At 43.5% G+C, this 27,451-nt stretch overlaps 3 protein-coding genes across 7 annotated transcripts in view; 1 reads left to right on the top strand and 2 right to left on the bottom strand.

The window, feature by feature from the left end:
* The window catches only part of IPO11 (importin 11), a 97,600-nt gene extending 96,763 nt beyond the window's left edge, over window positions 1–837 (bottom strand). Inside the window, exon 1 of one of the 2 annotated variants that reach the window (XM_034072735.1) lies at window positions 823–837. The gene's annotated coding sequence lies outside the window, so the exon portion shown is untranslated. Of the gene's footprint in view, window positions 1–592; window positions 740–822 lie in introns of those variants that run through there. The other variant, XM_034072734.1, reaches the window with a different exon arrangement.
* DIMT1 (DIM1 rRNA methyltransferase and ribosome maturation factor) lies at window positions 102–9,516 on the top strand. 2 transcript variants are annotated; one of them, XM_031051675.2, is made up of 12 exons: window positions 102–157; window positions 2,223–2,296; window positions 2,718–2,804; window positions 3,180–3,241; window positions 3,349–3,442; window positions 3,529–3,578; window positions 4,414–4,537; window positions 4,647–4,739; window positions 5,613–5,677; window positions 6,270–6,333; window positions 6,832–6,938; window positions 7,651–9,516. In XM_031051675.2, exons 3-12 carry the CDS (start codon window positions 2,784–2,786, stop codon window positions 7,691–7,693), a joined length of 723 nt encoding a protein of 240 aa, XP_030907535.1. In that variant the 5' UTR covers window positions 102–157; window positions 2,223–2,296; window positions 2,718–2,783; the 3' UTR covers window positions 7,694–9,516. The 2 variants fall into 2 exon arrangements, with proteins under 2 accessions (XP_030907535.1, XP_005151979.1); XM_005151922.4 differs by lacking the exon at window positions 102–157 and adding an exon at window positions 1,834–1,993.
* The window catches only part of KIF2A (kinesin family member 2A), a 64,940-nt gene continuing 46,960 nt past the window's right edge, over window positions 9,472–27,451 (bottom strand). For 2 of the 3 annotated variants that reach the window (XM_005151924.3, XM_005151925.3), the window contains exons 16-20: window positions 25,634–25,701; window positions 22,492–22,642; window positions 20,491–20,592; window positions 12,642–12,777; window positions 9,472–11,286 (exon numbers count right to left, since the gene is read on the bottom strand). In XM_005151924.3, the coding sequence (XP_005151981.1) occupies window positions 11,201–11,286; window positions 12,642–12,777; window positions 20,491–20,592; window positions 22,492–22,642; window positions 25,634–25,701 (543 nt within the window). In that variant the 3' untranslated portion in view covers window positions 9,472–11,200. Of the gene's footprint in view, window positions 11,287–12,641; window positions 12,778–20,490; window positions 20,593–22,491; window positions 22,643–23,755; window positions 23,870–25,633; window positions 25,702–27,451 lie in introns of all 3 variants that reach the window. The other variant, XM_005151923.3, reaches the window with a different exon arrangement.

Here is a 27,451-nt window from a genome sequence, read left to right as displayed (position 1 = left end):
AACTACTTTTAACAAAGGCTCTTTCCTACGAAAGGCAAGTTCTGCCACACAAACCACACAGCTTAATGCCTCATGCTCTTCTGATGCGTCCTCCCCAGTTCCACCCTGACTGAACACCGTTTGGGGAAAGAACCCGGAAACGCGTCCTTGAAATAAGGTAACAGTTCTCTCCGAGCGCACTTTCCCGCTGCACACGGCGCAGCGCGCCAAGGCAGGCTGTGCACAGAACGCAGCGCAGAGCACAGGCAGGTGTGCTGGGTGCACCCGTGCTGCTGTCACTCGGGCAGCCGGGAGCCAGCACCGGAGCGCACACAGAAGGGGCGCGGCGCCCTCGGCTCTGGGGATTGCTCCCCGCAATTGTCTTGCTGCGAGCTGCAGACGCTTTCCGCCCCCTTCCCCCAATCCTCCTCGCGGCCTACTCTCCCTCCCTCCCGCCTCCCTCCCTCCATCCCTGCGCCCGGGCCGAGCACCAACCGGCTCGGCGCCGCCCGCCCGCCAAGCAGCGAGCGGCGGGAGGCCGGCCAGCACGCCGCGCTCGCTAGGTCGCGGTGCGGGAGGGCCGCGGGGGGCGGTGCTCCCGAGGGCTGCTCACCGGTGCCGGCTGCCCCCGGCCGGGCACACGGCGCTGCTGCCGCTTGAGAAGCTCGTGCCGCGGGCCGGGACCAGCTGCCGCCGCCGCCGCCGCGTGCCCCAGTGACGATTGTTCCCAGCGACCAGCGGCCGGTCCTGCTCGCCGTGCGCCGGCTGATGGCGGGGGGGGAGGGGGGAGGGAGGGGGCCTGTGCGCCACGTGCGCCAACCACCCCGGGGGGCGGAGACTCACCGCCTGACGTCACGGCTTCCCCGTGGGGAGCCACGTGCTCCAGCCCCTCCAGGAGCTGACACAGAGGGGCGGGGCCCGGGGGGCTTGTGCGAGCCGCGTAATGGCGGAGGTGGCCGTGGCGGAGAGCGGGGCAGTTGTGGCCGTGCTTCCCTGGTGTGTCTGTGGTCGTTCCGGACAGCGGCGGTCTGAGCGTGCCGGGGGACCGTGCAGACATGGCCGTGCACCTCTAATCCTGTGTTCAGTTCGGGGCCCCTCACTACAAGAGAGACATTGAGGGGCTGGAGCGGGGCCAGAGAAAAGCAGCAGAACTGGTGAAGTGTGTGGAGCACAAGTGTGATGAGGAGCAGCTGAGGGACCTGGAGAGGTTTAGTCTGGAGAAGAGACGGCTCAGGAGGGACCTTATTGATCTCTGCAATTACCTGACAGGAGGCTGTGGTGAGGTGGGGTCAGTCTCTTCTCCCCAGTAACAAGCGACAGGACAAGAGGTAACGGCCTCAAGCTGCACCAGGAGAGGTTTAGACTGGATATTAGGAAAAAATATTCACAAGATTATCAGGCATCGGAACAGGCTTCCCAGGGAATGGTGGAGTCACCGTCCCTGGCAGTGTTCACAAACCGCGTAGCCGAGGCCCTCAGTGATACGGTTTAGGGGTGGACTTGGAAGTCCTGGGTTAATGGTTGGACTGAATGATTTTAAAGGTCTTTTCCAACCCAGTTGATCTGTAATTCCATGTGGTGTCGGCACAGCGTTTGACGCCCAGCAGGGTGTGCGGTGCTCAGTGCCTCAGGTATGTGCGCTCGGGGGTACGAGACCCTGAACAAGCGCGCTGCCGCTCCGCATGACGTCAGGGCTGCACCCATTCCCCGCCTCGCCGCTCGGCCTAGCACCCACTTCCGGAACCCTCCTTCCGCGGGGAGGGCTCTGCCGTGACGTGCGCCCGACCGCCGAACAGGGGCCTCCCGCCACCGGCAGCTGCCCACATGCACCGCCGGCCCGTTGGGGGGCGCTGTGCCTCGCGACGCTGCGGCCCGAAGCGGTGCTGGCCAGGAGTCGTAGTGCTGCTCGGCACGTGTGCGGGAGCGGGGCGGCCTGGGGCCGGTGGGGCCGCAATGTCCAAGGTGCGAGCGGGGAAGCGGCTGCGGCAGGAGCGCGGGGAGCGCGGCGCCTCCGGTGAGTGCGGCCCGGGGGGGTCGGCGGTGCCCGCGGGGACGGAGGCCATGGCTGGGGCTGTCACCTGGCGCGGCCTGCGCTGAGCCATGCCGGGGTGAGGCCTCGGTGCTGCGGGTGGGCCCAGGGGAGTGCGGTGTGAGCCGGGAGAAGCGCCCGTGCCGGCGGCAGGGCTGAGCTGAGGCGCTCCTCGCCACGCTCGCAGCGGGCCTGACTCCGCTCTCTGCCCTAGGCATTCTCTTCAACACCGGCGCCGGACAGCACATCCTGAAGAACCCCCTCGTTGTCAACAGCATCATCGAGAAGGTGGCTGGCGGGGCGGGAGGCGGCGCGGCAGGGAGCGGGGCTGGCTGCTGGGGGAGCGCTGGACAGAGCCGGCCGAGCGTTTGCGGGGGGAGCGTGTCATGAACTCTGTCCGCTTCCCTGACTTCTGACTTCCCGGGCTGTGGTGACACCCACCTTCAGTGCTGCAGTTACTGCCTTTCCATGCCGCTTTTTTCCTGACGTGCTGGTTTACTTTTCTATACTTTGCAAAAGATCTCGTATAAATTAGCACTGGGACATTCTTGTTCTCAGCTTTTCCCTCTTGTCACTCTCTTAATGATGTTCACGCTCCTCTGCTAGGTTATTGTAGCTTTTTGCCAAGCTGCATGTACCTTTTGTCTTGAAATTAAAGGTTGCTTGAAATCAGTCCTAGAAAATCAACGGCAATGCCGTTTGTTCTTAGGCTGCCCTACGACGTACAGATGTCATTCTGGAAGTGGGCCCAGGAACTGGTAACCTGACAGTAAAGATGTTAGAGAAAGTTAAAAAGGTAAGTGTGAATTCGCCACATGCACATCTTCTCAAGCTCCAACCACATTTTGGCCTAGGCTGTGGCAAGCAGAAGGGTCTTCACATGTTTTATTAAAATAAATAGAATTACTCTATGAATATTTTTCTTAACCTTTGCAGAATTTCGAATTTTTTTTAGTAGTTTGTGTAAATTTTGTGTGGTTTTATCAAACTGTATTGCTGTTACCCATTTATGTGATAAGGCTTGCATGTTTTTGGAGAAGAAGTAAGGTGCATAGACCAATAGGATTATGTAAACATGTACGAATAGATACAGAGTTTTTTTTTACCATTGAAATTTTAATCCCAACCAGAAGAAGTTGTATAAAGTTGCAATGATATACTTTGTTTTCAGGTTATTGCTTGTGAAATTGACCCTAGACTTGTTGGTGAGCTTCAGAAGAGAGTGCAGGGCATGTGAGTACCAAAAGTGGAAATAGCAAGCTCTTAAAGCAGTGGAGCTGCATAGGCAAAAACTTTGGCAACATGCTTCTTTGAGTACAACCACACCATATTTTCCCCAGGAGTCTGGCAAACAAACTAGAAATCAGGGTTGGAGATGTCTTGAAAACAGATTTGCCGTTCTTTGATGCATGCGTGGCTAACTTGCCCTACCAGGTATGGCTAAACAGCGTGGCAAAACCTTTTTCTTTCTAAATGATAATTGCCCAGAAATTATACTAACACTATTACTCTTTCTTCAGATTTCTTCACCTTTTGTTTTCAAGTTGCTGCTTCACAGACCTTTTTTCAGGTATGTGGAAGAACAGAGCTCTATATTACCTGATAGAAAATAAAATAGCTTTAAAAATATTCCCAAATCAAACTTTTGTTCCTAAAATATCAGTTTGATGGATCGGGGCCACACACAAGATTTTCTATAATACGAAACCTGCCAATGCCTGGAAATTAGTTTATGGCAATGTATTGAGTATGAAGGGAAAACTTAGTCTTGGCATCAATGAGTGTCCAGCTGACAAAACCAGAGCTGGACCTCTTGACACTAGTAATATAACTGATTGTTACTCCAGGGATAAGTAGGGTATTGTAGCACTTCAGGTGTCTTCTTACCTGAGAAAGGAAGAGTGGAAAAGGTAGGATCAAAGCTAAGACACTTCTGTTGCATGGTCTAAAAATGTAACTGCTCAGGTAGTATTGTGTGTTGTTCAGTGCACGTGAGTTCTTGAATTCTTTCCCTGAAGTGCTAACATTCATGACATTACTGGTCAGGTTTTGGAGCTTGGAGAGTTTGGATTTGAAGGACTCATCACAGAATTACTCAAAATGATTAGTTACAGTCAGGCACAAAACTCTTTGAGACTAACCTCCTCTTTGATCCTGATACACTTAGCAATATACAGAATCAAATTCTGTCTTTAAGAAGATGCAGATGTCTTTAAAAGGTTTTTTTTCTTTGTGGTTTTGGGTTTCTTTTAACGCAATCTGCACTAATTAAGACATTTTGTTTATGGCAAACTTGTATTGTTTCTAAGTACTGAGGCAAATACTGTACTTTCAAGTGTGTTAGCTGGGTTTTGATGTAGAAGTTTATCACTTAGAATTCATTTTCTCATTTCTGTTATTCTCAGGTGTGCAATACTTATGTTTCAAAGGGAATTTGCACTTCGTTTGGTTGCCAAACCAGGAACTAAACTATACTGCAGACTCTCTATTAATACTCAGTTACTAGCTAGAGTGGATCATCTGATGAAGGTACATCATTCTGCATTAGCTAACAGAGCTACCAAAGACAGAAGAATGTTTCTAGAAATGTGAGGATTTGCTGCTTTTTCATACAGCTGCCTGACTTCTGATTTAACAGGTTGGAAAGAACAATTTCAGGCCTCCTCCCAAAGTGGAATCCAGTGTTGTCAGAATAGAGCCAAAGAACCCACCACCACCTGTTAACTTCCAGGTGAGCATCTACAACAACGTAGCATACTAGTGGTAATTCTTAATTTAACTTTCCACTTCTCAGTTCCATGTGCTGTTTTTACTATTAAGTACCAGCTATGCACTGGCATTTACCTAATTTCAAAATACTTACTTATCTGTTGATCAGGCTTGCATTAGGATGTTACCTGAATGTGCCACCATCAGTTCGGGTCCAGCTTCATTTACACTATTTCAGACAAGACTGAGGTGCCATCTCCATGTCAGTTGGAGAGTTGCTAGTAATAATGCCCTTCTCATGGTGGTTTCTATCTCCCAGAGACCCTTCAGGCTAATGACTTTGTTGGTTACGATCACAGGGGTATCTATGAGAAGGCTTATCTTCAGATGAGTGTGTACAGGATAGTATTCTTAAAATTACACTGAATGCTCCATGCCTGGAAATTTTCAAGACCCGTCTGGACAGGGCATGAACAACCTGGTGTAGTGTCCCTAGTTGTCCCTGCCCATAGCAGGGTGGTAGGAACTAGATGATCTTAAGGTTCTTTCCAGCCCAAACCATTCTATGATTCTATGAAAATGCTTTGATCTCCAGGACCATTTCAGTCTTCCCCAAGCTTAGCCAGATAGTCTTCAATTACATTTCTTTTCAGCACATGAAAACAATTTCAAGGCTTTCAAGAACAATTTCAACAGTTTTTGTGAGTGAAGAATTTTGTCTTCCATTTCTATTGCTTTGTGCAAATCAGGACTGGTTTTGTATTGTTTAGAAAGATATTTTCCAGGAAAATTTTAGTGTGTTCAATATTCTTGTTCTGAAGTTGTCAGTAGTGACTTGTCTTGTTTGTAGTGGCTGCATGTTCCTCTCTGTAAATTCTGACATTTTTAATTTCAGGAGTGGGATGGTCTGGTAAGAATAGCCTTTGTTAGGAAAAACAAGACACTCTCCGCAGCATTTAAGTAAGTAACTTGGGCCTACAAGGATTCTGGTGGGGGACTATTCATTAGGGACTGTAGTGATAGGAGAAGGGGTAGTGGGTTCAAACTTAAAACAGGGGAAGTTCAGATTAGATATAAGGAAGAAATTCTTTACTGTGAGGGTGGTGAGGCACTGGAACAGGCTGCCCAAAGACATGGTAAATGCTCCACCACTGGCAGGGTTCAAGGCCAGGTTGACCTAGTGTGTGGTGCCCCTGCCCATGGCAGGGCAGTTGGAACTGAATGATCTTAAGGTGCTTTCCAACCCGAACCATGGTATGATTCTGTGATTCTGTAACTTCTGTTAAAGGGCATCTTTTCAAAGTCTGAAAGCTCATTCAGGTAACCATTTCTCTGGTGCAAATGCACAGCAGTGTTACATGCATGCCAGCACAGTCTGGGATAAACAATGATGGAGGATTTATGCTGAGGTCACAAGTTTTTTCTTTAGTAAAAAACTAGGCAGCTGTTCAAAAGGACAGCTCTATGTAGCTGTTACAGTTTTTGATAGTAAAGATTAACAATGAAACCTAGTTAAAGCTCAATTTCTATTCTAAGCTTGCATTTCTTTCAGGTCAAGTGCTGTAGAGCAGTTACTGGATCATAATTACCGAATTCATTGTTCCTTACATAATACAGTAAGCTCCTTTCTATTGAATTCTATTTCTGTGTATTGTGTCCTACATACTGACTTTTGTAAGAGTAAAAACTTAACATTGAAAAGCTGCTTTAACGTCTTAAAGTTTTTCCGAGAGAGTTCGAGGGAGGAGAAACTTTCCTTAAAGAAAAATCTAAAAGGGTCATTAAACCGCTGTGAAAGAGCTGAAAGCTGAGTACGTTACTAATACATTGGCTGTACATATCTCAAGGACTTCTGCTAATCTAGTAAGAATCTAATGAGAAAACTTTCTGTGTATGCTTAGCAGTATGGTTGATTCATTTATAGTGAATGAGCTGGGGTATAAGAATTCAGATACAAGAAGAATACAGTAGTCCAAAACAAGAAAAAAAAAAATCCCTGATATAGCTACTTGCAACAAGAACCATTCTAAAAGCAGGAAAAGAATAATTATTTAAATGACCCTTTCCTGTGCTATGAATAGAAAATTAATTTATATCCTATTTTTCATTGACAGGAAATACCTGAAAACTTCAAAATTGCAGAGAAAATACATGCAGTCCTAGAAAATACAGGTTACTCTGAAAAACGAGCCCGTTCAATGGATATAGATGATTTTATTAGGTATTTTTTCCTTTATGTCTTCCCTTTAAGCTTCTTGAAATTCTGTCTGTGCCTGTGCAGCACAGATTATTATTGGGTCACAGAGTAGTAGTACTAATTCCATTTTCCTCTCAATACCAGACACTCCTTGCTTCTAGTCCTGAGTGTGAACACTTAAAACCCTACGTATATTTTAGCCACTGCTTACGTTGTTGAGAATCAACTAGCCAAAGATCCTTATTTCAGGTGTTTGTGTACTAGACCCTTTAGCTTCCTCTAAAAATGGCTTTAATAATGGAATTGATTATTGTAATATCCCTGGAGACTTCCACAGCCCTTCTCTGTGTTGAGGATTAGGCCATAGTCTATAGCATAATTCGGAAGTTTATGTAATTAACTGTTATATTCTGCTCTTATGTCTGGTCAGTTAATTTAAGTGGCAACCTAAATCCTCTTTCACAGTGTGACGATTAATACAGCTACTCTAAAGAAACGTAGTAACTTGCTAGGATGCAATATAACTAACTGCACTGAAAATACACCTACATCTCCAAAATGGTGAATTTGCTAATAACATCTAGTTAAGATTTTGTAATAATTCTTTTTTGCAGTTGAGCAATGGCTGCTTTCATGATATTTTTATATATTACTCACCAGCCAGCACCTCTTAGAAATGCCTTAAGCTGAAATATAAATCAGTGGAAATTGTAACATACATCTTTCACTCTTTCAGCTTGCTACATGGCTTCAACGCAGAAGGCATCCATTTCTCATAGATTCTACTTGAAGAATTAAAGATCTTCTGTATTTTGTCACCGCAGACTTACCTACACCAGAATGACTGCAGTGTACATGCACATTCTGGTTCTTAAAATGTTACATGCGGTTTTATCACAGAGAGTAGAGAAGCAGCTGCTGCTTTCTACTTTAAGAGATAAATTCTTCACAGCTGAAGTGAGGTGCTGGAATCCCATATCGCGGACTTGGACTTTGCCTCAGTAAATTCTTGCACCGTACTCAACAGTACAACCATTAAGTCTAGCCTGGGCAACAAAAACAGGTGTAGTCATTCCTTTGTTTGGGATTTTTGAAGGATATTTAAACATATTAATTTGAAATGCCAACCTCTTCCATGTGTTCTCTGGTATCTGCCCCCATTCCAGTTCTGTTAGCAATCAGCTTTTCTTGGAGAAATCCCAGTAACGCTTTCTCAGGAACAAAAGCATTTATCTTGCTAGCTCAGTATCAATTACAAAAACACTACAGAGATACCTGAAAGTACCAGTGTCATCTCCTTATGCCATATTTATTGCCATCAAACCACATCAGGAACCAGCAGAAAGCTACCAAAGGGCTAGTCTCATAAGCATAGACAGAAAGGTTATTTTTGCCAACAGCAAATTCAAACAGGTATTTTTATAAGAAAAATACTTCACCCATCAAGGGAGGGAAAGGTTTTAACATAGATCAAAGCTTTCACTGAATCTTACAGGAATGCATGCCTGTGTCCTGACAGAAAGACTTAGAAGAGCCTGAATAGCATTTGGATTATTATGTTATTTGTTATTAAGGACAAGGCAGTTTTCTCAAAGATTTTTGTATTAACTGTAGCAGGTCTCAAAAGAAAAATCCACTTTGGTCTGTCTTACAGGAAAAAGTAATTTTTCACTGCAGCATCATGCAGGGGTGAAGGCACGGCTCTGTGTATTAGCTACCATAAGTAATTTTTTAATGTATTGCATACCTCTTTCAATACAACCACAGTAAGTGGAGAAGAGGCAAATTATCAAAACCTCTTCAAAGATGTAATGTCATCTTATACACATCCAGTGTCAATTCTTACAAGTCATTGATTCAGAAGCACATACAGAAACAGGCACTTGAATCTGCAGGCATCCCCAGAGGTTGTTTTGAAAAACCGAATTGCTCATTTATTTTGTAATGTAATGATTCTAGCGCTGGTTCACTGCATAGAGAACCAATGTATGGGTGAGGTAAGTAGCAACAGCAATACATTCAGATTAATACAGAAGGAGCAAGTGCTGGAGATCTGTGTCACTTAGTAGGAAGCTGCTGAAATGTAACTGCATCTGCTTTGGCATCTGCTGTAAACCACAGCCTGGTTGTGGCTCTAGGCTTGCATGGAGAGCGGTAGGGAACCTACTATAGGGTGTCTCGGTCATTAGAGGCATTTTAGAAAGTAAGCTGCTGGAGAGGTCTTGAAGCCTTTTGGTATTGAATTATAACCTGTACTGTACTATGACCTGCTACCAAAACATCCTGCCGTCTGCTTCACTGTTTTTTCTTACAACTGTGAAGGAGGACGTTCCTAAATGCTCAGACACATGATGTTTCTTTTAAGATCTGCTGCAAAACTTTCAGGACAGCATTCTGGGCAAATTCTTAATGTATGACAAATCTGTACAAAGAGCTGGCTCTTGAAGTAAGCATTCTGAAATCAGAGGCCTTTTATTCAAAAGTCTGACTCTGATGCTGTTACAAAGTGAAATCCTTCCCAAAGCACAACAGAATTTCCATAAACTCCCACATGTAATTCATTTAATAGCTTAATTTTATTAAACACATTATGTAAAATCTACATTGTTTCAGTTTATGTTTACACACAGATAGATTTTTTTTTATTTTTTTTTAATTTTTTTAACCATGATGCGACAAGAGCTTCCCATAGCCTAGCATTCTATGGGAAATAGAAACATTAAACACTACAAGAATTCCTGGCTTATTAACAATCTTTTCAATTGCCTTCCTTTTATCCCCTGCCAGGACTGGCACAAACAAACAGGCTTATATTCCAAAAGTATTTTTTAAACAATTCCAAGGGAAAGTCTGCTAATACAAACTCCTGGAAACTGGGAGAACTCCTAGAGAGGTCTACAAGTCTTCATTTGACAAGAAGTTCTTACATGAAAGGTCAACTTTTTTTGGATACTGACTTGCAAAAATAACTCGAGTGCCACCAACTAAGAAGTGCTGATACACATGGCGCCATTAGTAAGAATTCAGGTACTTGATTTCTATTAGCGCCAGGTTAAGAGGTATTGTGCAAAATCCCCAAAAGATGCAAGTTCAACCCACTTTTCAGCTGCTGGCACTGTACAAAGGGAAAAATAGGTATTAGCTACATTTATTTTTAAAGCAACAGAGCTACTCAAACTACCTGCAAACTACGGTTAATGAACATGTAAGTTTGTCATGCATTAAAAGCCAAATTTTAACAGTATGTGAAAGGCCAATATGTACGCATTTAGCTGGATCCCTGAACTGTGACAGTTATCCATATGCAGAGATCAGATCGTACCTTTACTCTGACAACATTACCACATACCATAACACATACTGTATATGTGCATTATCCAAAGATACAACTCTCCTTAGTACTTAAACATTGCCCTTTATTATACATCAACTAATTTTTATTTTTGTGGGTTTTTTTGATCAGTTTTTTTTTGTTTTTTTTTTTAATTACAGAATGAAACATTAGAATTATATCACCATTATTTGTGGAACTCAAATAAACCTAAATTCCGTGTTTTTACAAGGAGGATGGAATGTCCAGCTGTTTGTACACTCTTTAACAGCTATTGCAGTTCCTGTTCAAATGATATGGCACGTCCTGTGAAATGAATCTCTAGCCACCAAAAAAAAGTCTCAAAACACATTAAAAATGCACACACACTGGAAGTAATTTATATTGACAAATAAGGAATGTTATCATTAAGGCTGTGCTTCAGGAAGATGATGCTGAGGGTTAAGTAGCCTTCATCAAGGCACAGAATGGGAAGAAGTAAAGCACAGCTGTCTGTAGATGAGTAGTTACATACAACCACTAGTGAGGTGTGCATGCACGCAAACACAATTTAAAACTGCACAGCTGGTCTTCGTAACAAAACTGAACATACTCAGAAGGAAACTGCGGCTTTTTAATGGCCACAGCTTTACTTCATTGTTAAAAAATGGCAAATATTTCCAAACTAAAACCTCACCATTTGAGTAAGTGAAATATTTTAAACAAAGTGCTTCACAGATCTGAACCCTGCATGGTTGTGCTGTCTGGTCTAGAAGCATTTTGTAGACATCATAGGAGCATTTCACACAAAACTTAAAAATGTCATTCAGGTGAATAAGAAACAGGACATTTCCACAGACATTTCTAATGTTTTTACACTTTCAAGTAGTTGAGTTCTTACAGCCACTGGGTTTTGTAACAAATGTGTGCTACAGCAGTATGGGTTCATGGACTCCTTTAGCAGCAAAGGCCTGTTTCAAAGGGCACGTGGTTTTTTCAGGCTGATCTGTTTACTGGCCTGTTCCTCCTCTTGCAGAGCTGCCCGGAAAGATTTCACTTTGTCTTTAATGAAAAAGAGAGAATAAATACTGATGTGCTTCTGCTCAACACAGAGCTCAAAATTAAGCCCCAATGCTGCATATCCCAGCCCCAGTACACAACAAAGAACATCCCTCCACAAAAATAGCTGACACTACAAACTACAAAAGGATCGACACAAGCTTAAATTCAATACTCATCATACAAACAACTTGCAGAGCAACTCAGTCCCTTCTTAGATGCTACCCCTGTCTCTAGGAAGGGTAGATCTGGAAACTGCATAATTGCATTCCCAGTATGTAACCTGTTCACACTTAAATTCTCCTTCTAACTTGGAGTATAAGGAGATGCACACCACATAAATTCTTTTCCTTCTCAGCAGCTTCCAAACCATCCTTAGGGGCATACAAAATTGTATTAAGTGTACCATCAGTCATTTTTGTACATTCTAAAACCCAGCAGGATAAATTCTACTCCCCCCTATTTTTCTATGAATGTGAAAAGCATGTGTGATCAAATTTTGCAAGTTATTCACCATAAATAGGGGAATGCATCTTTCATTAGTTTCATCATAACTAAAACGACAATGGGAAAAAACTAGGAAAGTTAGTGTGGCACACTTTCATACTTCTATTTTGGAGTAAAAACTAAGGTTTTATCTTATAAGGAGTCTCCTAAACACAGATCAAAGCATGCCAACCCTACCCTTAAACTTCTACCAGTATAGCCCGATTGCTGGAGACCAGTTACAGAAACTAATTGAAAGATCCATCTCCATAAGGTGTACCAAGATAACAAACTGATTTTAGAAGACAAGTGCAAAAGTCAATTTCTGGCTCTAAGAAGTATCTGCAGTTTGTTTTTTAACAAAGAGAGACTGAAAAATGCAGACAGAAAGGCTTCTGAGGAAAAAGTAAGCTAACCACCAAGCTGCCGAGAGCTCGATGCTATTCTTAAGCAGAGTCTTCAAATAAGAGTTTTGTCCCTGCTACACTATAGAATGCAACAGAGCAGGAACTTCAAGTCCCTACTACTTCTTCCTCACTGCATCACCTTTTTTGTACAGTCCATTTGGATTTTCTTTTCCTTCCCTTTACTGTTTTGGGGCAAAAAAAGGAAAAAAAAAAAGAAAGTTACAGGATTGAGTTTATATTTCTTGGAGGTAAAGCATAGATTTTCCTTAAACTAGGATGAACACTTATACAAACATGTTCTTGGGCAGAACAATAAATGCTCCTTCTACAAGACACTGCAGGGCAACCAAAGGGGAATAAAGACCCTAAAACACATATTTTTATCCTCATTACTATTGCAAGTCTCCATGGCATATGAAAACACATAGCTAATAATGCACACCAAAGTAATGAAAAGCAATTTACCTCTAAGTTCGGTCAGAATGTCAATTTTTTGATCTAGAATTACTTCAAGTTGGGTAGCATAAGAATCCACATCATAGTCTACTTCTTCTGTCATGTCAAGAAGAGCTTTTTCATCCTCCAGCCACCTAAGAGATTCCTAGATAGAAGTTAAAACAAAACAAAAAAGCTAAATACATAAGCAAAGTTTACAGACAAGCTTCAAGCCGAAGAGCTGAATCAGACCTTTTCTCAGGACAACCACATTTTCACTGTCTAGCCACCTTAACAGATCTCAATCTTAAAATGAAATCTTATTCCTAACTAAGCAAAATTGAAACCTTATTGCTAATCCAACAAAATTGTAAGTGTTCTATATTCTTTCTTCATTCCAGGGGTCATACCAGCAAGAGGGAAAAGTTCTCTTCAAATTCAGAACATAAAGTGGTTGTAAAGCTAAGAAACTCAGAACTTTACACCACAGTTGTGACCCCTTAGGCAGGTATCTAACTTTGAAGTTGTGCTTAAATTTTACATATGGGCTGGTTGCCACTGATTATAATCATAGTGTCCTTACTAAAGTCGAGGTGCCAAGATAATTCCACCCATAAATGAATCCAGTTTTGAGAGTGTCATGGTTTGAGCATGTTTTGAGGGTGTTTTTATTCAAGGTTTTTTCCAGCCAGGTGGAGGAGGGGAGTCCGGGAGGAAGGAGAGACAGGACACCTGACCCAGGCTAGTCAATGAGGTATTCCATACCATAGCACGTGATGCCCAGGATGCATACTGGGAAAGAGAAGGCTGGAGGGGGGAGCTCTGGAGAAAAATGGAGGAGGGAGCACATGGTGCTCGGCCAGGCAGGGTGGAGTGAGTTATGGGTCGGTGGCTGGTGGGGTGTTGTATTCTCTTCACTTGCTGTTTGCTGTATCATTATTATTTGTAGTAGTAAATGGCAGCAGGGGTTTTGTGTTATGCCTTAGCAATTAAACCGTTCTTATCTCAATCCGTGGGGGCTACATTCCTTGGATTCTCCTTCCTAACTCTCCGGGAGTAGGGGGACTTGGTTTAAACTACGACATTTTTTTTGGCGCCCAACGTGGGGCCCGAGGGTTTGAGATAAGAACAGATCTGAGCGGATTTATGGTCTCTTGTCACAATGCTGATTTATTGGCTCTTAGAGGTTTTTCTCTGGATCTCGCTGTTTCGGGATTTTGCCGGGTACTTTGTGTATGGATTGGATGTGTTTGAGGCTTGGGCTAAAGCTTTTGTTTCACTGTACTTTGTGTCAGAGGCTTGTAATACGGTGGGGCTCCCGCAGCAGGGGGGGATGGACGTGGCCGTGGACTTGGACTTGTACCAGGCCGTCCCGCTGCTCTTCGCCGTCCTTGTCCTTATCCTCGTCGTCGTCTGCGTGAGGCTGCGTGAAGCCAGGAAGGAGCGGCCCCGGGAGCTGCCGGCAGCTGAGGCTGCCAGGGAGAGCGGCACGGGGAGCCAAACGGCTGTGGCAGAGCAGCGGGAGCAGGCGGGGGAGGAGCAGAGCAGGGCGGTAGCTGAGCAGCGGGATCAGGCAGCCGGGGGGGGGTGAGTCCCGCGGCCGTTCCCGACCCTCCGACGGCCGAGAGTGTCCCCCGGAAGTCGCCCGCCGAGCCCCAGCAGGATGCAGGAGACTACGCAGCACTTCCCAGCAAGGCAGAGGAGGAAGATCCAGACTTGGGAGAAGAGAAGCTGGTGGTGGGAGAACTGGCAAGCAGGGCAGCTACATCAGCCCCAGTCGCAAAAGTTAAGCAGAGTCAGGTGTGGGTCTTGTCTAAGGTTAGACAAGTACATAGAAGCACCAGTAGACTGTGCCCAAGGCTGGACAGTCATGAGTGGCAGGGCATGTGGGACAGTAGGGCTAAGTATCTGATCCACTGGGCCCCTCCAGTGCTTTGGAAGCATTGGAGGTGGAAGGCAGCTGTATGGAGTCCCCAGCAGCAAGCTGTAGAACTGCTGAAGGGGACGGTGAATGATTTTGAGCCTGGTGGGCCCAGATACTTCAGGCTATCAGTCCAGAGATGCAACATAGAGATGTCCCATGATCGAGGGGTGGACTTAAGAGTGATTGTGTATTGAAATGTGGGATCTGGGCATGACGTGAATGGTATGGAATAAGGGGTGGATAATGTCATGGTTTGAGCATGTTTTGAGGGTGTTTTTATTCAAGGTTTTTTCCAGCCAGGTGGAGGAGGGGAGTCCGGGAGGAAGGAGAGACAGGACACCTGACCCAGGCTAGTCAATGAGGTATTCCATACCATAGCACGTGATGCCCAGGATGCATACTGGGAAAGAGAAGGCTGGAGGGGGGAGCTCTGGAGAAAAATGGAGGAGGGAGCACATGGTGCTCGGCCAGGCAGGGTGGAGTGAGTTATGGGTCGGTGGCTGGTGGGGTGTTGTATTCTCTTCACTTGCTGTTTGCTGTATCATTATTATTTGTAGTAGTAAATGGCAGCAGGGGTTTTGTGTTATGCCTTAGCAATTAAACCGTTCTTATCTCAATCCGTGGGGGCTACATTCTTTGGATTCTCCTTCCTAACTCTCCGGGAGTAGGGGGACTTGGTTTAAACTACGACAGAGAGAAGCTGTGTGAAAGAACTATTTTAAACTCACTTGGTAGGAGGCTTGCCAGATTGGTCAAGGATGCTTTAAACTAGGTGTGTTGGGGGAGGGGGGCATCCTCCTATCCCAAAACACCCAGTCAGTTGAGAACACCTATAATAAATGCTTGGAGCAATGTAGAGATATTCCAGCCACTCCAGCCAATGCTGGCTTCAACTGGAGCGCGACTCAGATGCCTCTATACAAATGCCCATAGCACAGGGAACAAACAAGAGGAATTAAAGATGTGTGCATGTCTATGGGGTATGATATAACAGGCATCACAGAAACATGCTGGGATGTTTCCTGTGACTAGAGTGTTGGAATGGAAGCTTACAGGCTCTTTACAAAAGACAGGCCTGGCAGATGCAGAGGGGGAGTTGCCCTTAATGTTAGGGATAGGCTGGAGAGTATGGAACTGTGTCTGGGGACAGGTGAGCAGTTAACAGAGAGTTTGTGGGTCAGGGCTAAAGGGAGAACAGCAATGGGAGACATTACTGTGGGGATCTGTTACAGACCGCCTGATCAAGAAGAATCTGAGGATGAAGCACTGTATAGACAGATAGGAACAGCCTCACACCCGCAGGCCCTTGTCCTCATGGGGGAATTCAACCATCCTGATATCTGTTGGAGGGATGGTACAGCCCGGCACAAGCAATCCAGGAGGTTTCTTATTTGTGTGGAAGACAACTTCCTTCTGCAAGTAATAGAGGAACCAATGAGGAGAGGTGCCCTGCTTGACCTCGTGCTCACCAACAGGGAAGGGCTGGTTGGAAATGTGACGTTCCAGGGCAGACTTAGATGCAGTGATCATGAGATGGTCGAATTCAACAGTGAGAAGAGCATGCAGCAAGCTCACTGCCCTGGACTGCAATAGAGCAGACTTTGGCCTCTTCAGGAACCTGATTAGCAAGGTTCCATGGGACATAGCCCTAGAGGGCAGGGGGGCCCAAGACTGTTGGTTGATATTCAAGGATCACCTGCTACAAACTCAGGAGTGTTGCATCCTGACTAGAAAGAAGTGCAGCAGGAGGGCCAGGAGACCTCCTTGGATAGATAAGGAGCTGCTGAGGAAACTTAGAAAAGAGGCTTATAAAAGGTGGAAGCAAGGACAGGCAGCCTGGGAAGAATACAGGGATATTGTCCAGGAAGCCAGGGACCAGGTTAGGAAAGCTAAGGCCCAGTTAGAATTAAACTTGGTTAGGGATGTGAAAGATAACAGGAAGGGATTGAATAGGTACATTCTGAATAAAAGACAGACTAGGGACAATGTGATGTGCTATTAGAACTGGCTACCCTGGATTTGGAGAAGGCTGAGGTTCTGAATGGCTTCTTTGCCTCAGTCTTCACTGGCAAAGGCTCTGAGCACACCACCCAAGTCTTGGAAGGCAGACGCAGGGACTGTGAAAACCTAGACCTTGGGCCCACTGTAGGAGAGGATCTGGTTCGAGACCATCTTAAGAACCTGAATGTACACAAGTCCATGGGACCTGATGAAATCCATCCGCGGGTCCTGAAGGAGCTGGCGAATGAAGTCCCTAAGCCACTGTCCATTATGTTTGAAAAATCATGGCAGTCAGGTGAAGTTCCTGATGACTGGAAAAAGGGAAATATAACCCCCATTTTCAAGAAGAGGAAAATGGATGACACAGGGAATTACACACCAGTCAGTCCCACCTCTGTGCCTGGTAAGATCTGGGAGCAGATTCTCCTCGAAGGCATGCTAGGGCACATGAAAAACAACAAGGTGCTTGGTGACAGCCAGCATGGCTTCACTAAGGGGAAATCCTGCCTGACCAATTTAATTTGGTGGCCTCCTCTGATGGGGCTATGGAACCGATGGACAGGGGTAGAACAGTTGATGTCATCTACATGGACTTGTGCAAAGCGTTCAACACTGTCCCACATGACATCCTTGTCTCTAAATTGGAGAGACATCAATTTGATAGGTGGACCACTCAGTGGATAAAGAACTGGCTGGATGGCTGCACGCAAAGAGTTGTGGTCAATGGCTCAATGTCCAGCAGGAGAGAAGTAACGAGTGGTGTCCCTCAGGGATTGGTGTTGGGACCAGTCTTGTTTAATATCTTTGTCACTGACATGGACAGTGGGATTGAGTGCACCCTCACCAAGTCTGCTGATGACACGAAGCTGTGCCGTTCGGTTGATACACTGGAGGGAAGGAATGCCATCCAGAGGGACCTTGACACACTTGTGAGGTGGGCTGATGCCAACCTCATGAAGTTTAACCATGCCAAGTGTAAGGTCCTACACCTGGGTCAGAGCAATCCCAGGCACAGCTACAGGTTGGGCAGAGAAGAGATTCAGAGCAGCCCTGTGGAGAAGGACTTGGGGGTGTTGGTCAATGAGAAAATGAACATGGGCCAGCTTCAGTGTGTACTTACAGCCCAGAAAGGCAACTGTATTCTGGGCTGCATCAAAAGGAGCATGACCAGCAGGTTGAAGGAGGTGATCTTGCCCCTCTACTCTGCTCTCGTGAGACCTCACTTGGAGTATTGTGTGCAGTTCTGGTGTCCTCAACATAAAAAGGACATGGAACTGTTAGAACAAGTCCAGAGGAGGGCCACGAGGATGATCAGGGGACTGGAGCACCTTCTGTATGAAGAGAGGCTGAGAAAGATGGGGCTGTTGAGCCTGGAGAAGAGAAGGCTGCATGGAGACCTCATAGCAGCCTTCCAGTATCTGAAGGGGGGCTATAAGGGTGATGGGGAGAGGCTCCTCATTAGGGACTGTAGTGGTAGGACAAAGGGTAACAGGTTAAAACTTAAAACAGGGGAAGTTTAGATTGGATATAAGGAAGAAGTTCTTTACAGTTAGGGTGGTGAGGCACTGAAATGAGTTGCCCAAGGAAGCTGTGAATGCTCCATCCCTGGCAGTGTTCAAGGCAGGTTGGACAGAGCTTTGGGTGACATGGTTTGGTGTGAGGTGTCCCTGCCCATGGCAGGAAGGTTGCAACTAGATGATCTTAAGGTCCTTTCCAAGCCTAACTATTCTATGATTCTACTAAGTAAGCCAACCCCCCAGATGGGTAAGAGAACAGTGAAAGTTGGTTAAAGCAGCTCTTGAGCATCTTTGCACTCTGAATATTACCATAAGTGAGGAAAAAGGTAAGTCTTGCAGGAAAGAAGAATGCAACCAGGAGCTTAAAGCTTTCAGAAACATGCAAAGCTGTGATCAGGGGAACTGATCCTTGGAAATGCTTTGATTTATAAAAAAGAACAAAGCACAAAGAAAGTAGGTGACAGTTTTAAGCATGCTGGTCTTGAAATACTAAAATTAAGACTTTCCCCTCTGCTCATTAGTCCGGGTAATATCAAAATCATAGTCTAAACACCATGTATGCTTTTTGGCTTTCAGAACAGATTGAGCTCACTTTGGCACAGGATTCACCTAACGTAAACTCTGACACTCAAGACACAAGGGAAGGCACTTTCAAGAGCACAATTCATTCCGCTGATTCATTTCAGACATTTTGTTAGGAAAGGATGTTTGAGATTAGGAGGTTCCAGGAGGGAGGTGACAGAAGACAACTTCTGCCCGGTACACCCGGTAGATTCTGGTGCAACTCGCCTCCCCACTGGCACAAACTAAAAAGCCATGCTGTAAATGAAGGGAGCTGAGGCTGAGATACATTTCCTCCTAGTGACTGCTGGGAGGAGCAGTAATCTTCAGAGGGACACACTTACTACACAGGGGTAGTAAGATCTTACACTAGTGCAGCTTGTCTCTCCAGAAGTCACAAGCACTGGGACACAGATATAGCATATGGCATATGAGTTTCACACATCTGCATGTATTACTTCAGGGCTAATGTTCCAGAATAGCTAAATGTCTACATCTGTTGTAAAATGTGTTATTTAGCATCCTACTGTATTATGAACACACATCAATGTTTCACTAAGTTATATACCTAAATTGAGGACACGTGTGCATTTCCTACAGGCTTAATGGTCTGTTCTCTTGCAGCAGATATGTCAAATGGACAGCCTTCCGAAAGACTGTAAGGTTATGAACCGGAAGAACTCACATTTCGTCCTGAAAACGAATAACTCATACTTACTACTACACCTTATTTTATTGTTGTGGTTTAAAACTCCACCTCAGTCTCCCGCAGTACCATACACTCCTTTGTTTCCCCTCCCCCCCCACCTTCCCACTCCCGGAGGGATGGAGAGGAGAGCCGGAGGAATACAACTCCCATGGATTGAAGTAAAATCAGTCCAGCAATTAAGGTATAACACAAATCACTACTGCTACCACTAACAAATCAATGTTAGAGGAAATAAACAGGGAGAGAGAATACGATACCACCCGCCGAAATGAGCCCAGCCTGGAAGAGAGCTCACCCCTCCCCTCCCAGCCAGCTTACCGTTCCCTCCCCAAGCCCAGCCTGGAAGAGTGCTAACCCCTCCCCTTCCAACCAGCTTCCAGTCCCCTCCCCGAGCAGGATGTGCTGTGGTATGGAATACCTCCCCGACTAGCCCAGACCAGGCGCCCTATCTCTCCCTCCTCCCTGGCAGAGCATGAGCTATGGCTGAACCCATGACATTTATGAATACAAAAAGCGTTGTGGGCCTGAGAGGCATCACACTGCCCAGACAGTATTTCTTCCAAAGTCTCTGACAAATAGCAAGTGAAAACCTTTATGTATTTGTAAAACAGAAGCAAACAGGCAGTAAGAAGTATATGTGTCTCTCCTGTGCCTCAGTATCTCAGAGGAAGATGTCATAAAAGGATACTCAGATACACTACTTGGAGGGAGTACTGCAGTATCTTAGAGGGAGATGACCAGACAGAAATGGTGCTGATTGAATCATTACTATTAACTTCCAGCTCTGGCATAGGAATGTCGGCAGTTAAATAGAAAATTTCAAGACCCATCTGAATTAATACCCTGTGACTAGGAAAAATACACAAATACTGGGAAAGGACTAGAACAGAAAATCTTGCTAATAAAAAAAAAGAGCAACTTTACTAAATTTACGGGATAATACAAAAAATATGCTTCTCTTTCATCATGGGGACAAAGCTTAGTGGTTATGGGATCTGTTGCTGTTTGTTTGCTATAATGGGCTTAGCCTAATAAAACAACTTAGAAGTCTCTGACAGCAGTGGAATATGGAGATGATATCCTACATCTTCAAAAGTATGTGCACCTTCACTGACAAAACCTTAATTCCTGGATCAGGATAAAACAAAGTAGAGGTCCATCTTTTACCTGGAAGACAGTCCTGTGGTCTTCTACTACTTGCTCTTCCATTTCCACCATTTGTGACACAGCTTCATGGAAAGTAAACAACTGTGGAGAAACTTCCTCTTCCTGAAACAGTTAAGCTTATTAGTCTGGAAAGAACCATAGCTACAGGAAATACACTGAATGTGATCCATCTTATCACAGAACACAAAAAGAAATATGCAGAAAGCAGAACCTATCAAAAATAGAATTCAATACTTCCAACACGAAAATCTCCAGAAATGAGTGGAGAGAGCAATAAATGCAAAATTTTCCAAAAAAGAGAACAGCAATTACATTCAATACAATTCAGGAAATCAAAATTGAATCAACCTTTTGGGAAAAAGGTGGGATAAATGTCAAGTGAGAAATCTAAAATGCACATAGTGATTAGAAGAATATACAACATGGATTTACAAACTGGGGCAAACAGAGCTTCTTTAGAAATAAACAGTTAACAATGAAAGCAGAGAGCACCAGGTAGGCTGTAGTTGATGTTTTAGCAAGACAGTATAGTTCCTTATATGATGCATTTGAAATCTTTTTTAAAAGATACTATAAAGCTTAATTTAATTCTAAATGAACAATCAAAAAGTACAATATGAAAGGACTTCCTGTGCAGTTCTGGTGTCCTCAACATAAAAAGGACATGGAACTGTTGGAACAAGTCCAGAGGAGGCCACGAAGATGATCAGGGGACTGGAGCACCTCCCATATGAAGACAGGCTGAGAAAGTTGGGGCTGTTCAGCCTAGAGAAGAGAAGGCTGCGTGGAGACCTCATAGCAGCCTTCCAGTATCTGAAGGGGGCCTACAGGGATGCTGGTGGGGGACTATTCATTAGGGACTGTTGTGACAAGGCAAGGGGTAACGGGTTGAAACTTAAATAGCAAAGGTTTAGATTGGATATAAGGAAAAAGTTCTTTACTGTTAGGGTGGTGAGGCACTGGAATGGGTTGCTGTGAATGCTCCCTCCCTGGTGGTGTTCAAGGCCACGTTGGGTGAAGCCTTGGGTGACATGGTTTAGTGTGAGGTGTCCCTGCCCATGGCAGGGAGGTTGGAACTAGATGATCTTAAGGTCCTTTCCAACCCTAACTATTCTATGATTCTGTATCTGGCTGGAAGCACTGTCCAGGGGAAGTGCTAGGAATCACTAGCATGATCTCTTAAAACAGACCCCTAAGAAAAGAGACAGTTACTAAAATGAGAAACACAGCAGATGCCCTGAAGAGATGCCTGAGAAGGTAGATGTAGATCCTCACAAAAAAAAAGTTAGGATATTAATGATTTTAATTTCCAATCTTTCATGAACATTTTCACAAATAAAATTTTAATCTCTCCTGAACATTTAGGGAACCAGGACTAGAGTTGATTATCCACAGTGAGGAGAAAATGCCCTTTAGAAGATGCCTCTCAGCTCTCCAGTCCTGCAGCTCAGGGAGATATGAGGGGAACACAATGTGGCTCTCCCATACAGGACACTGGGTTTCATACCATGAAAACCTGGATTTTGGGAAGAGGAATGACGTGTGACCAGATTTCTAAATGCAGAGAAAGGCAAACTCACTTAAAATGTGTGTTGCATGCTAGGTAAGTAATGCTCAAAACCATGAGAGTGTTAAACAAAAGAGATGAATGTCCCAGGATACTTCTAACTGCCTAAAAAAATGTTAAGCTGTAATGGAAACAATGCACACTAAAGAATGCCATAGCCTCAAGCAGACCCTGCCTAGACATTAAAAGTTCTAATCAGCAAGGAAAACAAAGAAAAGTAGAACATTCTGCTCTGACGCTTCAAGAAACACTTTTTGTTTGGGGCCCTTTTTTCCTATGAGAACATACATAATACCATAAAGTGAAAACGTGAAGAGGCATACTGTATTTTCTTAATGATCTTGTTAACTGGCTATAAACACACACTGCTCTGGATTTGTTCTGCCACTGCATTTATCATCATCTCTTCCCATGTAATCACATAAACCACTCACGTTTTGTTCACAAAGCAGTTTGAGATCATCTCTCTGAGGAGAGCTCCCCACACCCCACTGTGTCTCCAAGTCGTCAATTTGATTGGGAGGGTGGTGTATAGTGGGACGGTTATCTCCTGTGGCAGCAGGATCGACTGTCAGCTCCTTCACCCTAGGAGCAGATAATATTTCATTTGTAAATTAGCAACTTCCTATGCAAAAGGGTCAAAAAATAAAACAAAAATAAAGCTCTACGGGTTTATACACAATTAATTCAATTAATAAGGATGACGATGATGTCAGCTTCACAAATTTAATGCACTATATAGTGACAAAAATCTTATTCCAACTCCTAAAAAGCATGGGGCATTGAATTTCAGTTACTTGGAGGTGGATTACAGCTCATCTTCTAGCAAGACATTTTCTTACTGAAATCTTGCTACTCATTAACAGGGCAAAAGAGGGCAAAAATCTCCAATATTTCATAATTAACTCCTTAACAATGAGTAATATTTGAAACAAAAGTTTATTCAGCACCCTAAACTAGACCATCTTTTTCTGTGGACACAAAATTGTGCTTAAAAGAAGTTACAGTCAATCACTGCCCCACTAGCTGTTATCCACCACGCGAAGCAAATCAATCCCCACAAGCACATCCACTGTGAATTCTGAGAAAAGTAACAATGTCCAACCAGGTATCTCAGGGAATTAACAAATCCTTTAATTAAAGGATTTCAAAGGTGAAAAAATCTTGAAATATTAGGGTCTTGTGGCATGAAAATATTTTAAATGGTTTATAATGATTCTATCAAAAAAAGCCCTTAAGTCTGTACATGTAGCAAGTTTTAGAACATTTTTAATTTTTTTAAAGGAAAAAAAAAAATTCCAAGTAATACTTATATACTACAGTGGAAACTGTTTCATTCAGAAAAAAGTTACAAATACGTATGCATTAGAATTTTTTTCCTTTTCAATTACAGATATTCAGATCACCCTAAACACAGATTTGTCAGGTTTGGCCCACTAAATGTACAAAGGTGACATCACCATTTATTTTTTTTTTAAGTATGAAGGAAACTAGCAAGAGCGTGGATGTTTAAGGAGGGTGAACAAAATACTGGGAAGATGATTGCAGATCATGCAGAACCATTACCTGCCAAACAAAATAAAAACAAAGTATGTGTGGCTCAAGGCAAGGGGACTAAATGAAAGGTTGGTCTGTAAAATTACATAGCCAAAAAGAAAACTTTAAGAATAAATATTCCATGTATAGAATGAAGTAGACCTGGTGATTGAAGGAGAAAAGTCGTCATACTCATAGGAAGGAGAGAGATCAGAGCGACTGCCACTACCCTGTGAGAAGGGAATGTCCGAAGGACTAATTCCAAATTCCTTTACTCTGCAGCAGCAAAATACAGCAGCAAATTAAGAGAAAATGTTCTCATAAACACAGTTAAAATGACAACTCTTTGTTTAGCATTCTTCTTTAATACTTTAACTATAAAATAATGTATATTAAAACACAAGTTTGCCAACATATTTAAACCTTCTGCAAGCAGCTTACAGATCACTAACAAAACTGAATAAAACCAATGACTGCTAATTTGCAGGGGACCATAACAGTAGTGTTCTCAGAAATGTAATTCCAGATTTCAGTTCCTGCAGTTAATACAATTTGTTCTACATTCAATATTCTTTTAAAGATCTCCTTCTGAAACATCAAACCACTTCAGCTACAAAACTTTCAATTCTATTCTGTTGCCCATCTTATACTGCATATGCATTGGTATCCACCACCTAAAAACTAATTGTGCTATGAAAACTATGTATTGCCAGAAAAATCCTAAAATACTACACAATACACATGAAACAACTTTACAGTCACAAGCATTTACTCCATAACAGACAAATAGAACACCAAGGAATCAAGCATAAGGTTTCAACACAACTATTTAGTGTATTAGATATAGAGGCTTAATTAGTTCTCCAGTGCCTTTTTCCAGAAAGACTTCAACACATATTCTGTGAGGAGTAAAAGATCCACCGAGTCTTGATGAACATGCAAGGTCCTTCGTTATGGTACTGTAAGCAGAGGAGTGCTTCCTCTCTTACTGTAAGAGAGGAAGCCTCCTTGAGGAAGCCTCCTTCTCACCATGAAGGAAATCACAGAGACTGATCCAAGCCAGGCAGATGAGCTACTATCTCCCCTGACGCAGACACAGATATCAGAGTACCAAGAGGAGTGGGCAGTAAGCTTTCCCAGCAGTCATTTGTGCACAGCTAGCAACTGGCAGGGATGCCCAGCCAAACGGGAATAGACATGATTCTGCCCTGCCTGTCACTTGGGCAAGCTGGCCACTAGATGGTAGCCTCTTCTAGCAAAACCAGGCTTTCTGGTGGCCACGGGCTGAGTTTGACACCTTTGTTCTTTGCAGCAAAGCATGGGGGGAGGTTCCTGGGTCGCAGGGCTGACTGCAAGGACACACAGGACCTGATCACCCCAGCTCCACAGACATTAAAAGAAGGAGAACTGCAGCAGGGAAGGCTACTTTCACACTCACTTAAGAGACACGAACACTTTTGGAGAGTAATACAGGTTTCAGAGGTGCTACATTAGCCTCTGCGGTGCTAGCCTCTCTACAAGCGATTGTAAACTCACTGTTGGATTAACTATTAGGGATCTCAGACATTTGCCTGATTTTAGGAAGTATAAAATTTCATATATATATTTATTTATTATACATAAACCAGACTGGCAACTGCATGCAATTCCACCAAAGGGATTAAAAAAATAAAAATAAAAACAATATAATAATAATAAATAATAATAATCACATTGCAGAAAGGTGTTTCAGCTAACACCCTCAGGAATCACCATGAAAACTGACCTAGTGCAAGAGATGCTGCTCAAAACTAGTTGCGGCATCTCCCACCTTCCTTGCAATCTACATTATCCATTCTCTGGATAACGGCTTAAATGCAGTTTCTACTGATTCCATTGTAATTGTTGTAAAAAGTGACAATTTAAATGCGAGTCTGGATCAGCAATTTGTAAGGTCAAATTATTCAAGTACCTAAAATAGTTATACATCATGGAACAACATTATTCCAGATATTAGTAACCAATAGCCAATACATCTACGAGCAATAACGTTTTCCATACCTATTTGCGTATCTCAATGTGTTCAGAGTGTTTTCACATGATGCCATTCCTGGAGAAATTGTAGCAATCTGGAGAAAACAAGCCATGTGTTAATAAGTCACTTTGTACAAATGAAAGGGCAGATGAATTCAGGTTAACTTTATTTTTCCAATCTCCAGTTTCATTTGAGATCTCCTACAAAAATTGCATACCATGTACAACTGTCCTTATGCAGTCACATCTCAAGGAGACAGATGTTAAATCAAAGCTTCAATTTCATTTTTTTTTAACTATACCTGGAACATTAAGAATTCACGGAAATTCAATTTCACCCATCTCACTGTCTTGGTAACATAGTATGTTAATACAAAACTCTAACTGAAAAAACAAGAACACCTCAAAAAGGGAAATAGCAGCTCAGGAGAAAGCAATCCCAATATACCCTGCAAACAATTACCAGGTTATTTTTTTAATATATCTTTGTAGGCTGTTTGCCATTCAAGCAGTCTGTATACTGATTTAAAAGATCTATTTTGACCAGAATCCAAAACTGTACTTAATATCAAAGATAAGCTTGTGTGTAGCTATTTCCCCAAGTAAAGATATTTTTCCCCTCAATTAAAAGTTACCTGTAAACAATACTCAACAGCTAACTTATTATCAGATGTATCTGGAGTCGACAGGTCTTCCTCTTCCAGTTAAATAAAATACCCCGAATATCTCATCTTCTTCCCATCACTTAGCAAAAAATAACTATGGCCAGACAACAGTAGCACCACTATTGCTCCTAGTGTTTCTCAGCTGTACAATTATTTCATCTGTGCTCCTTTCAGGTGAGCCATAAGGGCACTATCCAGGACAAACACTTCTATGATCCTACACACTAACATTTTTTGCGGCAGCACAGCATCAGAAGACTGAAACTGAGGGAGATTTTATACTCCCGGTCTTCTCTTTCATCCTGCTGCTGGCATTATTGTACAGAAGCACAGGCAGTCATCCTGAAAGGATTTCTCCTACTGGAGAATATGAAGAATATGTGGTGGAAGGAGGTTAAGAAGTTATTATGGTTTAATCCCAGCTGCTACCTCGGCACCATGCGGCCACTCACTGCCCTTCGCCACACACCTCCCACAGGCAGGATGAGAAGGAGAATTGAAAGAATGTAAACCCCACAGGCTGAGAGTGCAGTTTGATAAGTGAAATAAAGTACAATATAATAATAATAGAAGTAATACAAGCACAAACAATACTGATAATAATAATAATGAACAACAAAAAAAGGAGAAATTAAAATTCAAAAAACCACAAGTGATGCACAGTACTATTGCTCACTACCCACTGACCGATACCCAGCCTGACCCAAGCAGCAATCTGGGACTTTTGGGTAACTCCCCCCCAGTTTATATACCGGGCATGATGTGCTGTGGTATGGAATACCTCTTTGGCTAGTTTGGGTCAGGTGTCCTGTCTCTGCTTCCTCCTGGCTTTTTGTGCCTCTCCTCACTGGCAGAGCATGAGAGACTGAAAAATTCTTGACCCAGGTAAGTGCTACTGAGCAACAACTAAAGCATCAGTGTGTTACCAACATTGTTCTCACACTGAAGCCAAAGCACAGCTCTGCACCAGCTACTAGGAAGAAAATAAACTCTATGCGAGCTGAAAGCAGGGCAGAGGTCTAAAATGCCTGCTACTACAGAGACTTAAATTTAAACCTCAAATACTGGTCCACATCAGCTCCTAATGAATAGAAGTGCAGCTTTTAAAAGATCACATGATTGCATATCTCTTTATAAAGTGTTCTATCTGCTAATTAACAAAACTACAAGTTCCTAAAGT

The sequence above is a fragment of the Melopsittacus undulatus genome, chromosome Z, assembly GCF_012275295.1.
Source record: "Melopsittacus undulatus isolate bMelUnd1 chromosome Z, bMelUnd1.mat.Z, whole genome shotgun sequence".
Taxonomy (NCBI): domain Eukaryota; kingdom Metazoa; phylum Chordata; class Aves; order Psittaciformes; family Psittaculidae; genus Melopsittacus; species Melopsittacus undulatus.
The sequence above is the reverse complement of the archived record's forward strand: the minus strand, read 5'-3'. Positions and strand labels throughout refer to the sequence as shown.